At 38.2% G+C, this 15,665-nt stretch overlaps 1 protein-coding gene across 9 annotated transcripts in view; it reads left to right on the forward strand.

Annotated features, from left to right (window-relative positions):
• Positions 1 to 15,665, forward strand: part of NEK4 (NIMA related kinase 4) — a 39,899-nt gene that overhangs the window by 12,411 nt on the left and 11,823 nt on the right. For 2 of the 9 annotated variants that reach the window (XM_077749612.1, XM_077749663.1), the window contains 7 exons: positions 4,497 to 4,667; positions 5,427 to 5,579; positions 6,043 to 6,109; positions 6,907 to 7,016; positions 8,620 to 8,708; positions 9,932 to 10,137; positions 10,593 to 10,726. In XM_077749612.1, coding sequence (XP_077605738.1) covers positions 4,497 to 4,667; positions 5,427 to 5,579; positions 6,043 to 6,109; positions 6,907 to 7,016; positions 8,620 to 8,708; positions 9,932 to 10,137; positions 10,593 to 10,726 — 930 coding nt within the window. The remainder of the gene's footprint in view (positions 1 to 4,496; positions 4,668 to 5,426; positions 5,580 to 6,042; positions 6,110 to 6,906; positions 7,017 to 8,619; positions 8,709 to 9,931; positions 10,138 to 10,592; positions 10,727 to 15,665) is intronic. The other 7 variants (XM_077749620.1, XM_077749629.1, XM_077749638.1 and 4 more) reach the window with 7 other exon arrangements.

Raw genomic sequence — 15,665 nt, forward strand, 5'->3', positions numbered from 1 at the left:
TACGATAGTACCATCACAGATCGCTGATGACTGTAACAAATATACTATTGAAAACATTTGAAATATTGTGAGAAGTACCAAAATGTAACAGTCATAAAGTGAGAAAATGCTGTTGGAAAAATGGTGCCGATAGACTTGGTCGTTGCATAGCTACCACAGACTTTCCATTTGTAAGAAATACAGTATCTGTGAGGTGCAACTGAGTGGAGTGTAATGAAATGAGGTAAGCCTAGAAATAGGATCGTACAATTTAGGGCCTTTTGTGTCTGGCTTCTTTTAATTAGCATAATGTTTTTAAGATTTCTTCATGTTGCAGCATATACTAGTGTTTTGTTCCTTTTTAAATTGCCAAATAAATTCACTGTCTGTATAGACCATATTTTATTTGTTCATTCGTCAGTTGATGAACGTTTGGGTTGTTTTCAGTTTTTGGTTACTATGGATGATTCTGTTACGAACATTCTTATACATAAGTTTTTGTGTGGATATATGTTTTCAGTTCTCTTGGGTATGTATCTACTAGTGGAATTGCAGGGTCATACATACGCTAATTCTGTGTTTAACTTTTTGAGGAACTCTAAAACTGGTTTCCAAGGCAGCTGCACCATTTTACTTCCCAACAACATACGAGAGTTGCCATTTCTCGACATCCTCACCAATACTTGCTATTTTCTACATTTTTTCCCCCTTGCTTATCCTAGTGAATGTGAAGTGGTACATTATTGTGGTTTTGATTTGCATCTCCCTAATGACTAATGGTATTCAGCATCTTTTCATGTGTTTATTGGCCCTTTATATACCTACTTTGGAGAAATACGTTTCGGATCCTTTACCCACTTTTTAACTGGTTTATTTATCTTTTTATTGTTGAATTGTAAGAGTTCTTTATTCTAGATATCAGTCCCTTACCAGGTATAAGATTTGAAGATATTCTCTTTCTGTGAGTTCTCTTCATTTTCTTGATGGTATCCTTTGAAGCACAAGAGTTTGTAATTTTGATGCAACCAGTTTTGTCTATTTTTTCTTTTGTCACTTGTGCTTTTGGTGTTATGGACACCTGTCCCTATGCTTTCTCCTAAAAGGCTATAGTTTTAGCTCTTACATTTAAGTCTGTGATCCGTTGGAGTTAAATTTTTGTGTATGGTGTGAAGAAGGGGTCCAGCTTCATATTTTTGTATGAATATCAGCTTGTCTTAACACCATTCATTAAAAGATTATTCTTTCCCTGTTGAATTGTCTTGGCATTCTTGTTGAAAATCAATAGACTATAAATGTAATGGTTTATTTCTAGACTCTCAGGTCTGTTCTGTTGATCAGTGTGTCTGTCCTCCTGTCAGTAACACAGTCTTAATTACTGTAGCTTTGTACTAAGTTTCGAAATTGAGAAGTTGGAGTCTTCCAACTTTTTTTTTTTAATGTTTATTTTGGGAAAGAGGGTGTGCGCACATGTGTGCACACACGCAGGGGAGGGACAGAAACAGAGGGAGACAGAGGATGCAAAACAGGCTCTGTGCTGAGAGCAGATAGCCCATACAGGGCTCAAACTCACGAACCATGAGATCATGACCTGAGACAAAGTCAGTCACTTAACCGACTGAGCCACCCAGGCACCCCCCAATTTTATTCTTATTTTTCAGTATTGCTTTGGCTATTTGGGGTCATTTGCATTTCCCTATGAATTTGCAGCTTGTCAGTTTCTGCAAAAAGGGCTGAGATTTCAGTAGGCATTGAATCTGTAGATCATTTCCAGTATATTGCTATCTTAATATGTAAGGCTTATAGTCCATTACATGAGATGCTTTTCTGTTTATGTAGGTCTTTAATTTCTTACACTGATTTTTTGCTGTTTAGTGTACAAGCCTTGCACTTCTTTTATGAAATTCATTTTTAGATATTTTATTCCTTTTGATACCACTATAAATGGAGTTATTTTAGTTTTATCTTCATAGTGTTCTTTGTGTATAGAAATACGGTTCATTTTTTAATATTGGTCTGATGTCCTACAGCCTTGAACTCATGTATTATCTATTCTAATATATTTTTTTAATGTTTATTTAGAGAGACAGAGTGCAAGCACAGGAGGGGCAGAGGGAAGGAGAGAGAGAATTCTAAGTAGGCTCTGTGCCGCCAGCACAGAGCCCAATGTGGGGCTCGATCTCACAAACCTTGAGATTATGACCTGAGCCGAAATCAAGAGTTGGATGCTTAATGGTCTGAGCCACCCAGGCGCCCTTGAATATTTTTTTTTATAATGAACTGTAGAATTTTTTGAATATAATATCATGTTATCTGCAAATGGAGATAGTTTTATTTCTTCCTTTCAGATATGGATGCCTTTCTTTTTCTTGTCTCATTGCCCTGGCTAGAACCTCCCGTACAGTGTTGAGTAGAAGTGGTGAGAGTGGACATCTTTGTCTTATTCCTGATCACAATCTTTCTTTTTATATATCACAGGGGTTTCTTGTTTTTCTGATAGAACTTCATGTCCAGCATTTCCTCTTTTTTTCTTGTTATTGTTTTTATTGATCAAGGTAGAAGAACTTTTTTAGGACCGATTGGAATTCATAGAGAAATTCCCTAAGTCACTTGTTGTGTCATTCCTGTACCTGTATAAACTTTATTTCGAACAGCCTATACTTATCAGCAGAGAAACATTTATATCACTGTGCAGAATTGTATCACTGTTGATTTTCATTGGTCTCCTTGTTCAGCTAGCTTATTGTGTAATATTGCAAAAATGTAATCATTTGCTGTATTTTATGTATAATGTTACATGTACTCAAAATAATAAATTTGTAAATTATTTTCTTTAAAAAATTTTTTTTAATGTATTATTTATTTCTGAGAGAGAGAGACAGCGTGAGCAGGGGAGGGTCAGAGACAGAGAGGGAGATACAGAATCTGAAACAGGCTCCAGGCTCTGAGCTGGCAGTCAGCACAGAGCCCAATGCAGGGCTCGAACCTACGAACTATGAGATCATGACCTGAGCCGAAGTCGGACGCTTAACCGACTAAGCCACCCAGGCGCCCCTGTAAATTATTGTCTTACAAGAATTGTTAGTTTGTGTTTGCCAGAGAATCTAAATGGTAGATGATAATGACGTAGAAAGCAACTTCAGGGCAGGGCACCTGGATGGCTCAGTTGGTTAAGTGTCGGATTCTTGATTTTGGCTCAGGTCATGATCTCATAGTTTGTGAGTTCAAGCCTCATGTTGGGCTCTGTGCTGACAGCATGGAGCCTCCTTGGGATTCTCTCTCTCTCTCTCTCTCTCTCTCTCTCCCACCCCCGCCTCTGCCTTCCCCTGCTTACACAAATTCTTACTCTCTCAAAAAATAAATTAATAAACATTTAAAAAATTTAAAAGAAAGCAACCTTACCTTGTATTAACATTACATTGTTTTGCTTTCTAAAATGTATCACACAGAAGCTCTTGATTGAATGAGATTCAATTAACAGTGTCCGTCTACCTGAAAAGGTAGATGTTCTGAGAGTTAAAAATTGTTTAAGAAGTAAACATAAAGGCCACCTGGGTGGCTCAGTTGGTTGAGCATCTGATTATTGATTTTGGTTGGGGCCATGATCCCAGAGCTGTGGGGTTGACCCTCGCGCTGGGCTGCACACTCAGCATGGAGCCTGCTGGGGGTTCGTTCTCTCTCTCTCTCTCTCTGTTCCTCCTCTCTCTCTCTGTTCCTCTTCCCTGCTTTTGCATACTCTGTCTCTCTTTAAAAAAAAAAAAGGAAAGAAAGGTAAAAATCTATTTTATTTTTATTTTAATAATTTGTATGCATTTGTTTCTAAAACCAGCTATCCAAATAAAATACTAAGTCCTTTGTGATCTTTATAACTTAGAAGGTAATTTACTTTATCATCACTACTGCTAGTAATAGCTCCCATTTTTTGAGCATCTAGTATATGCTAGACAGAGTCCTGAGTGCTTTAATGCACCATCTCCTCCAGCCCTCTATCAGTCATGCAGTGTGTGAGGCATTATACACCTTTATCGAGGAGGAAACTGAGGTTCAGGGATATTAAGTTTCTTGATTAGGATTCCACCCGACTCCAAACCCAGTGCTCTTTTCTTGGTGCTTTCTAGGGTGTATTGAAATAACTGATGTTTACTTGGGAAGTATGTATATATTAAATTGGATTTCATTTAAAACATTTCCTAGTTTTCTGAATAGAAATCTCATTAAGAGTTATGAAAAGAAGTTTTTAAAACATGAATTGAACACCAGTAGTTTTGGGTAATAACAGTCTGAGTAATTTAATTAAAATACTTACTTTTATTTGGGAAAAGAGGAAAAAAAGCCAGAAAATGTGGATAACCAATGTCAGCATTTAGTCTTTGCCCGTCCACACCAAAATGAGCATTCATTTTGAGAAAGACATTCCTCATTTCTATTTATAATTTTAGAATAGTTTGGCCATTTGGAAGTTCAAAAGACTATCTCATTATTGTTTCCTTTTTTGTTTATTTCATTTTATTATTTTTAAGGATCAAGTTACTGGTGAATGTGTCCTAGGAAAACCAGACAGGACCAACCCAGGTTTACAGCCACACACCTCCGGGTCTGAGCCTTCCCTCTCTCGACAGCGACGACAGAAGAAGAGAGAACAGCCTGGACACACTGGGGAAAGGACGCAGGTCAGCAGAGATCTCTTTGGAGTAAGTCATTGTGCTGCTGCTTGGGAAATAGACTTTATTTAGAATGATTAACAGTTGCCAGAAAGGCACATAAGAAATTCAAGGAATGTATGGAAAGGGGTAGCAATGGTAAGAAGCTAAATACTAGTTTTCAAATGTCATTGAGTTGGAAATAGAGTAAAGATTTTATCTTTTCCATCAAAAATGGACAAATCCGGGGCGCCTGGGTGGCTTAGTCGGTTAAGCGTCCGACTTTCGCTTAGGTCATGATCTCGCGGTTCGTGGGTTCGAGCCCCGCGTCGGGCTCTCTGCTGACTGCCAGCTTAGAGCCTGGAGCCTGTTTCGGAGTCTGTGACTCCCTCTCTCTCTGACCCTCCCCTGCTCACGCTGTCTCTCTCTCTCTCTCTCCTAGAAATAAATAAAACATTAAAAAAAAAAAAAAAAAAGAACAAATCCTCTTGACAGTTAAAGGAACCGGCTAACAAGAGTAAATCTCTGATCCCTCCTGTGTTATACTGGTGAATAGTTTCTCCCTTATCTTCTGCATAAAATCATGTCGACACCTCATTTCTTGAAGTGACTTTCACCAGTCCCCTGTCTATAAGCTTTTCGGATGGTAATTCACTTTTGGCAGAGTTTCTTTCCAATAAAATGCAGTGTTTTGAAGTTTTTGAGAGTAAATTACTGTCAAATACATAGGAGACTTCCTGGTAGGGGAACTTTGGAGATGGTTATGTATGAAATGGATAATTCCCACCTCCCCCTTTTTAATTATTTAAGTTCCAGGAGGCTCCTCCTCGACTTTTGCCTTCTCTTCCCACTATTGGAAAAACGGATATCACATTATCACAAAAAGATGCTGAAAATCAAAGTAAAGTGGTCATTGGGTCTGCTGTGAGCTGTTCAAGGAGCAGGGAGGTGCAATCCTCAAAGGTTTGTGGGAGTGTATATTGGATTTTTTAAAAACCTTATAAAACCTTTTAGTTGTAAAAATCCTACATATATTGTGAGGTTTTCTGTTAAAACATCTTAGCCCTGCTTTTTGCCAAACAGTGGAGGGGGATAAGTTTGTGATTCTCAGCAGAAGCTTTGATTGAAATGGACAGGTTCTGTAGTTCCAAAGATGGTTGCATCCACTTAATTAAGGAGGGCAAAGTAGATTCTGAATGTAGGAAATGCAAAATTTTCCATTTACCCTTCCAAAAATGAGTACTTCCCAGAAATGAGGGTTCTGATCATTCTAGCCAGTAGTTGTAACCATGATGTGGACTGGTTTTAAACAGACACTCCTTTCAAGGCCTGTGGAAGGCCTGTCCTATAGTGCCGGATGATAATGTCATGCATTCCAGCTGTTATAAAAATAGTAGGAATGAAAGTAACTGACTTTCTTTAAAAGGATCGACCATTATCAGCAAGAGAGAGGAGGCGACTAAAGCAGTCACGGGAAGAGGTGTTCCCCTCAGGTAAAGTTTTCTCTTCCCTTCATCTACTGGAGGTTCTTGGTATGGCTTATGGATGTAGCATCGGTTCTGACTGTGAGATGTGAAGAATTTTCAGCATCAGTAGATGTGAAGAATTTTCAGCATCAGTAATCCACCTGGGAAACAGATTTGGAAAAATTTTTGAAATTTCTTAGTAAAGCCTTTTAAAATACTGGCATATGTGGCTGTTGGGTCTGGAACTTGTATTATCAGAGGAAAAGGATATTAAAAAGAGAGCAAGAGGGGTTTGAGTGGCATTAACTCCTGGGAGATTTCAGACAGGAAATGGAGTGAGTGTTCAATTTGTTTCCATGTTCAGATTCTGCTGGTCAAGAGTGCTCTCTTCTCAGGAACAGAGGGAGGAAGCTGGGAGAATGGTGCTGCCCTGGGCTGAGGGCTGCAGTCATTCTTATCACTATAATCTAAATGCAATATTAGCAGTTTCCATGTATTGAATGCCAACTATGTCTCAAGCATTATGGTAAGCCTTTTAAGAGCATTCTCTCATCTCATGTTTACCGTAGCTGTCAAAGGCAGGCAGCATTATCTCCATTTTGCAACTGAGGAAACTGAGGCTTGGAGGGCTTAAATAACTTGCCCAGGGTCACAGCACCAGTAGACCTAGAGCTGAGGTTTGAACTGAGGTGTCAGACACCAGAGTGATGATGAATATGCTGTCTGAGGTACTTCTGGCAGGGTATCCTTCATATCCCGTGTAAGGCCCTCTTCTGTTGGGGCCAACCCACCACAAACAACCACTGGAGTGGTCACTTTTTCAGGCCCTTCAGTGAGGAGAGCTTCTCTGAGTGCATCAGGACCATGGAAACCACCAGAAGAAGGCCAGCCCATCTCTGGCCAGTGGTTGTCTTCTGACTGCAGTGTGGCTCAGGTATATTACATAGTTCTATGGAAAGGGGGACATGTCTAGCCTAATACATGACGAGGTTAACACAGCAAGCCTCGTAACTGTCAGCTCCATTTATTTCTGGGACAGAACTGGCCTACCTTTTCACTCTTTTTTTATTTTGAGAGAGAGAGAGCGAGACCGCGCTCGAGAGAGCGTGCATGTGAGTTAAAGGCAGAGGGAGAGAGACTCTTAAGCATGGACATGGAGCCCAACATGGGGCTTGATCTCACGACTGTGAGATCATGACCTGAGCTGAAATGCTTAACTAACTGAGCCACCGAGGCACCCTACCTTTTCACTCTTGGTAAGGGAGAAAACTGGTGAATAATAATTAAAAAGATTATTTTGCACCATTAAGGGGATGAGTTTTACAGATGCTCTTATAAGCAATTGGCAGCTTAGTTACTATCTTTTCTTTAGATAGTCTTTAAAACAAGACTTTAAAGGGCTTCCTCTAGGTAACATTTTGCTTATCCTACTGTGTAACCAATATACACACTTGCCTGGCCAAATTTTAGTCTCACTTGCTTATCTTTGCTCAGTTTCTTGTTTGTGTCAACAAAACTTACCTTCTCGCCTAGGGATGATGTAGGGGCAGCATCTGGTGGCTAAATGGGTAATTGCAGGTTTCCAACCCATGGTCACTTTTCTGCGTAATGATACCCTAGGAATGATGATCCGTTTTTCTGTATTGCGCTTTATGACATTATTTCTAAGAGCATATAATTATTTTTTAAAAAAAGAAACTCCCTGCTCTTGAAAGTAAGGAAGACTTGTTTCTTTAACAATATTCTATGAGTAAGTTGTTTCACTAATTATGGCAGTCTTCTCCATTTTCCAGAGTTGTAAGGTTTAAGGGTCGGCTTTAGCTCAAGCAGTTACTTCAAGCAGTTACTTCGCATGTGGTTGTTTCAAAGTTGTAAGGTTTGCGTGTAATTAAATCAAGTACTCCTTTAAAGTACTTTAGGGGCGCCTGAGTGGCTCAGTTGGTTAAGTGGCCGACTTCTGCTCAGCTCGTGATCTTGCAGTTCATGAGTTCGAGCCCCGTGTCAGGCTCTGGGCTGATAGCTCAGAGCCTGGAACCTACTTTGAATTCTGTGTCTTCCTCCCTCTTTGCCCTCCCCTGCTCATGCTCTGTGTCTCAAAAAAATAAATAAGTGTTAAAAATTTTCTTTAAAAAAGTATTTTAACAAAGAGTCTCTGATATAAACAAACTGAGGTTGCTTTTATTTAGGTGGCATTTTTTCTAGTTTAAAATTCTTTAGGGCATCAGACCTCTGCTTGGGAGTTGGAGTACTGGAACTGTTTGTCCGTTCTCCTCCCGAAAGGACATTTCTTCATAGCTGAGACTTTCCAGGGCCTTGTAAAATTTCACCCTCATGTTCTTCATGGTTCACTTGTGTTCTTTATGGGTGAACTGGGACATCATTTGGGGAAAGTAACTTCAATTTTTATATCATTAGCTTGTCCTGTTAAATTGGAGCTACGTGTGTGTTATATGTAGACAATTGCTTCTAAGAGTGTTGCTTGCATTACATTCTGGTTGTGTTGTCATGTGGAATTGTGTTTTTCCAAACACTAATAGGAAAGGAAACTCATCCACTGTCTCTCTGAGGATGAATTAAGTTCTTCTACAAGTTCAACTGATAAATCAGATGGGGATTCCAAGGAACGGTAAGTTCTTGTTTTTCTCTCTCTTTTCATAAACAATTTCTATTTGAATTAAACCTAAGTATACGTTTATCGTAGTGTTCAGACCTGTGGTGTCATCATTGATAGTATTGTAAATGGGTTTTAGTACATGTTAGAGCTAAAATATCTCTTCTAATGAACATATCTGATTTCATTAGGAATTCTTATAGAATGTTTTCTAAGATCTATGGGTTTATAATTTTCATCAGATTTGTAAAAATTTTAGCTGTTACTTCTTCAAAAACATTTTGGATCCCCTCTTGCCTTGAGGATTTTAATTACCTATATATTAAGTTGTTTAAAGTTGTCCCACAGCTGACTGATGGTGTTCATGTTTTTCAGATTTTTTTTTCTGTTTCGTTTTTCGTAGATTCTACTGCCATATCTTTGAGTTCACTAGTGTTTTCTTCTACAGCATCTAGGTTGTTAATCCTATCTCATATATTTAACACAGTGTACTTTCAATTTCCAGGAGTTCCATTTGGGTCTTTTTATATCTTCCATGCTTCTCCTTAAGATGTTAATGCTTTCCTCTACCTTGGACATACGGAATATATTTATAATAACCACTTAAAAGTCCTTATCAACTAATTCTGTCACTTGTGTCCCTTTTGGGGCTGTTTCTATTAACTGATTTTTTTTCCTCTTTATAAAAGTGTGCTTTTTCCTGCTTCTTTGGATGTCTGATATTTTTGACTGGATGCCAGACATTGTCAATTTTATCTCATTGGGAGCTGGTATTTTTGCATTGCTTTAAATATTCTTGAACTTTGTACGTGGATGGAATTAAGTTACTTAAAAATAGTTGGCCAGAATTTATACATAGAACCTGGAGCTTCTTCTTTCTGGTTCTTTCTTTTCTAAGATTTCTCTCTCTAGCGGCCATGATTGAACTTCGTCCTTTGGTTCTGCAGACCAGAAAGACTGTGGGTTTTGTACTGTAGCTGCCTGTGGTCCTTAGGCTAAAAGATGTTGACGCTCCCTCCAGAACCTGTGTACAGGTTTTGTATATTCTCCATTGTCTTCACATACTTGGGTTTTGTATTTTGTTGGGTTTATACTTATTATTTATGGAAGGGTCTGTCTATAAGAGCTACTTGCCTATTTAAGGCAGAACTTCCTATAGGTTGTTTTGCATCTAATTTTTTGATGAAAAATTCTCATAAAGCCAGTGAAATCACAAGGGGACTTATTTTTCCCCCCAGGAAAGGTCATACAAATGAAATGAGTGACTTGGTCCAATTGATGACTCAGACCCTAAAATTGGACCCTAAGGAGAGCTGTGAAGATCTCCTGGTTCCAGATCCAGTGTCAGAATTTAAACTTCATCGGAAGTATCGAGATACGCTGATACTTCATGGGAAGGTTGCAGAAGAAGCTGAGGAACTCCATTTTAAAGAGCTACCTCCTGGTGATCAGTTTATTCTTTTTCAGCAAACTGGAAAGCATGTTTATTGGAGAAATGTGTCACGCCAAGAAGCTAATGCTCTCAAAAGTTTTTTGCTTTTTTTATATTTGGTTTGAATAGCTCCATAAAAGGCATATCTTATGTTATGCAACATTTGTGTTCCTCAAAAGTTGCATGCAAATTGTTTTTAAAAAATAAATATAAATAAAATGCATGTTAGTATTTTTATGTGGCTTTTCTTCAAATTAGATAGTTGTGGATTTTAGGTTTATAAGGTTGGTAACAAGACATGAAGTGTAAGCTCATGTATATACTTATAGTCATTAAAAATACATTAAGTGATTAAACCAAGCTTTTCTCAAAATGAAAAGAATCTTAACATGACAAGATTTTGACAAAAACATGTTCTTGCTGCAATGAAGTGTTTATTTTTCCCTATCTTTGTTATTTCTCTTTAGCTATCATGCCAGGTTCTGAAAAGATCAGAAGAATGGTTGAAGTCTTGAGAGCTGATGTAATCCAGGGCCTGGGGATTCAACTTTTAGAGCAGGTGTATAATCTTTTGGAAGAGGAGGATGAAGTGGAGAGAGAGGTGAGTGTCCCATCAGCCTAATGTGTCAGTTGCTTATACTGTGGAATTCTTTTTAATGGACTTTTGAAGTATAATTAACATACTATACCTTTCACCCATTTAAAGCACATAGTTCAGTGGTTTTTAGTATGTTTGCAGAATTGTACAGCCATTACCACAACCGATGTTAGAACATTTAATACCTCCAAAACAAAGCCTGTACTCATCACTCTCCATTGTCCCCCAAGCCCTCCACCCCTGAGCAACCACTGATATTCCTAGGTCTATAGATTTGCCTATTCTGGACATTTCATTTCATTTAAGTGGAATCATATGGTCTTTTGTGATTGGCTTCTCTCAGCATAAAGTTTTCAAGATTCATGCACGTGGTAGCATATATCACATCCTTCATTGTTTTATATAGTCAAATGCTATTCCATTCTATAGCTGTCCCATATTTTGATTATCTGTTCATCAGCTGATGGACACTTAGGTTGTTTCCATTTTTTGGCTATTATGAATAATGCTGCTGTGACATTTGTGGACAAGTTTTTGTGTGGACATAATGTTTTCATTTTTCTTGGGTATGTACCTAGGAGTGGAATTTGCTAAATCATATGGAAAGTCTGCGTTTAACATTTTGAAGAACTGCCAGACTGTTTTCCAAAGCAGCTGCACCAATTTACATTCCTACCAGCAATGTGTGAGGGTTCTAATTTGTCCACATTCTTGTCAGTGTCATCATTTTGATTATAGCCATCCTAGCAGGTAGGAAATGAGATCTCATTAAGGTTTTGATTTGCTTTGCCCTAGTGGGTAATGATATTGGCATCTTTAGTGCCTGTTGGTCAGTCGTATGTCTTTTTTAGAGACACATCTATTCTGACCTTTTACATATCTTAAAATTGTTATTTATCTTTTTATTGTTGAGTTGTAGGAGTTGTTTACATATTCTAGATACAAGTCCTTTATCAGATATGTGATTTGCAAAAAGTTTTTTTTTTTTTTCACTTTCTTGATGGCATTGTTTGCAGCACAAAAGGTTTTAATTTTGTTGAAGTCTAACTTACCTATTTTGTTTTTTGTCACTTGTGATTTTGGTGTCATATCTAAGAGGCTTTGCCTAAACTAAGGTCATGAAGATTTATTGCTATCTTCTAAGAGTTTTATCATACAAATTCTTACAAGTAGGTCTGTAATCCCTTTGAGTTAATGTTTTGTATTGTATAAGGAAGGGCTGTATCTTCATTCTTCCACATGTGGATAGCCAGTTGTCCTAGCACACTTCTTTTCCTACCAAGTTGTTGTGGCATCCTTGTTGAAAATCAGTTCAAAAACAAAAATGTAAGGTTTATTTCTAGACTCTGAATTATGTTCCATTGATTTGTGTCTCTGTTTATGTCTATACTATATTGTCTTTCTTACTGTAACTTTGTAGTACGTTTTGAAATCAGGAATGTTAGTCCTTTAACTTTTCTTTATCAAGACTGTTTTAGCTATTATTTGCATTTCCATGTGAATTTTAGGATCAACTTGTTAATTTTTATAAAAATGCCACCTGGGGGGTCCCGGGGTGGCCCAATCGGTTGAGCATCTGACTTCGGCTCAGGTCATGATCTCATCGTTCGGGGGTTTGAGCCCCACGTCGGGCTCTGTGCTGACAGCTAGCTCAGAGCCTGGAGCCTGTTTCAGATTCTGTGTCTCCCTCTCTCTCTGACCCTTCCCTGCTCATGCTGTCTCTCTCTCAGAAATAAATAAAACAATAAAAAAAATTTTTTTAAAAATACCAGCTGGGATTTAACCCAGCCTTAACCAGCCTTAACCAGCCGGCACCTGGGTGGCTCAGTTGGTTAAAGATGTAAAACTTGATTTCAGCTCAGGTCATGATCTCGCAGTTCATGGGATTGAGCCCCACATTGGGCTCTGCTCTGCACTAAGTGTGGAGCCTCTGTGGGTTCTCTACCCCTACTGTTTCGATACTGTCTTTTATTCTCTTATATATATGTCTTTAGTTTGCTGTGTATATACATATCCATCACATCCATATATATGTATCATACCTTTTTTTTTTTAAGCCAAACAGAATTATACTGTACTCAGTTTTATAGCATGTATTTTTACATAATGGTACAACTGAGCTTAGAAGCACAGCCAGCTTCTTGTGGTCACAATCACTTGATCAATCCTGTACTTTTGAGACCACTGCTCTTTTCCTACTGTCCCAGAGCTATTTCCTGATTGGGATGACCACTTGCTTTGGGTCATACAGATTATTCTCCAGTGAGTCATNTGGCTCAGTCAGTTAAGCGTCTTGACTTGGGCTCAGGTCACGATCATGCAGTCCATAGGTTCAAGTCCCACATCAGGCTCTGTGCTGACAACTCGGAGCCTGGACCCTACTTAAGATTCTGTGTCTTGCTTTCTCTCTCTGCCCTTCCCCCACATATGCTCTGTCTCTGTCTCTTAAAAATAAATAAATGTTAAAAAAAAAACATAAAAAGGAAAAAAAATTTTCAGAGTAGTAGAAATGCCTGAACAAACATTTTTTTGACTAGCTTTACTTTATAAAAATTTGTATTTCTAGTTGTTTGGTGATAATAATAGCAACAATAAAGCCTTAAATTCCTAGAAATACAGTTGCTTCTCCACCAGTTTATATTATTTTTGATACATTACCTTACTTTATCCAAACATCAGTATGAACACACATGTTCCAAGAACACTCAAATAATAAACCAAATATAAACAGATGTTAAAGATTGGTCTTCAAATATTATAGCCAACAATGCCATGCTTACCTATGATCTCCCTGACATAAAACCACATCCACACTGCAGTCTCTATCAAAATAACACCAGCATTCTTCACAGAGCTAGAACAAACAATTCTAAAATTTGTATGGAACCAGGAAAAACCCTGATTAGCCAATGTAATATTGAAAAAGAAAACCAAAGCTGGAGGCATCACAATTCCAGACTTCAAGCTGTATTACAAAGCTATAATCATCAAGATAGTATGGTACTGGCACAAAAACAGCCAGTATGGCCAACTAATCTTGGACAAAGCAGGAAAGTCTTTTCAGCAAATGGTGTTGGGAAAACTGGACAATGACATGCAGAAGAATGAACCTGAGCCAAGGGATAGAGGTGTGACCCATTTTCTTACACCATAAACAAAAATAAACTTAAAATGGTTGAAAGATCTAACATAAGACAGGAAGCCATTAAAATCCTAGAGGAGAAAACAGGCAACAATTTCTTTGACCTTGGCTGCAGCAGCTTCTTACCTGATATGTCTCTGGAGGTAAGGGAAACAAAAGCAAAAATGAACTTTTGAGACCTCATCAGGATAAAAACCTGCACAGTGAAGGAAATAATTGGCAAAACTAAAAGGCACCGGACAGAATGGGAGAAAATATTTGCAAATGACATATCAGGTAAAGGGTTAGTATCCAAAATCTATAAAGAACTTATCAAACTCTTATCAAACACCCAAAAACCAAATAATCCAGTGAAGAAATGAGCAAAAGACACGAATAGACTTTTTTCCAAAGAAGACATCCGGATGGCTAACAGACACATGAAAAGATGCTCAATATCCTTCATCAACAAGGAGATACAAATCAAAGCCACAGTGAGCTACCACCTCACACCCATCAGAACGGCTAACATTAACAACTCAGGCAACAACAGATGTTGGTGAGGATGCAGAGAAAGAGGATCTCTTTTGCACTGCTGGTGGGAATGCAGACTGGTGCAGCTACTCTGGAAAACAGCATGGAGGCTCCTCAAAAAATTAAAAATAGAATGACCTTATGATCCAGCAATTGCGCCACTACGTATTTATCCAAGGGATACAGGTATGCTATTTCAAAGGGGCACATGCACCCCAGTGTTTATAGCAGCACTATCGACAATAGCCAAAGTATAGAAAGAGCCCCAGATGTCCATTGACAGATGAATGGATAAAGAAGATGTGGCATATGTGTGTGTGTGTGTGTGTATATATATACATGTATATATATATACACACACACACACACATATATACACATACACACACACACACACACACACACACACACACACACACACACCATGGAATATTACTTGGTGATCAAAAAGAATGATATTTTGCCATTTACAATTATGTGGATGGAACTAGAGTGTATGATGCTAAGCAAAATAAGTCAGTCAGAGAAAGGAATATATGATATCACTTAGGTGGAATTTAAGAAACAAAACAGTTGAACATAAGGGAAGGGAAGCAGAAATAATATAAAAACAGGGAGACAAACCATAAGAGACTCAAATACAGAGAACAAACTAAGGGTTGCTGAGGGTGGCGGGTTTGTGGGGGATGGGCCAAATACAATGGGCATTAAGGGGGGCACTTGTTGGGATGAGCACTGGGTGTTATATGTAAGTGGTCAATCACTAAATTCTATTCCTGAAATCATTATTACACTGTATGTTAACTAACTTGGATTTAAATAAGTTAAAAAAAAAAACACATCCACACCTCAGTGGCGACCAATCTATTCAGCAGTTTCCTTGACTGTGAGCTGTTGGAAGCTGTCAGTCTGAGCACTCTTGACTATTTTTTTCAAGCCCTGAGTAGATGTAGGGATCTCAGCAGAGACTAGTTCGAGAAACCAGCATAGTGCCAAAATGTGGCCAGTCAGTGCTTAGAGTAAGTCACAGCAGCACTGCGGCCTTCTCTGCAGGGTTATAGAGAAACTGGGCCATGGTTCCAGGATGGAAAATCCATTGCTCTGGACAGCCACTGAATGTCACTTCTCCAGCAATTTAATAATAAATGGGCTTATTGTGTTGTTTTAATTTTTTATTTTAAAATAATTTTAGACTAACAGAAAGTTGCAAAAATAGTATAAAGAATTCATGAATACTCCTTATCTATATTCCCTAATATTACTATTCTACCACTTTTGCTTCATTAT

Source organism: Crocuta crocuta, unplaced genomic scaffold (genome assembly GCF_008692635.1).
Source record: "Crocuta crocuta isolate KB4526 unplaced genomic scaffold, BGI_CrCroc_1.0 scaffold463, whole genome shotgun sequence".
Classification (NCBI taxonomy): domain Eukaryota; kingdom Metazoa; phylum Chordata; class Mammalia; order Carnivora; family Hyaenidae; genus Crocuta; species Crocuta crocuta.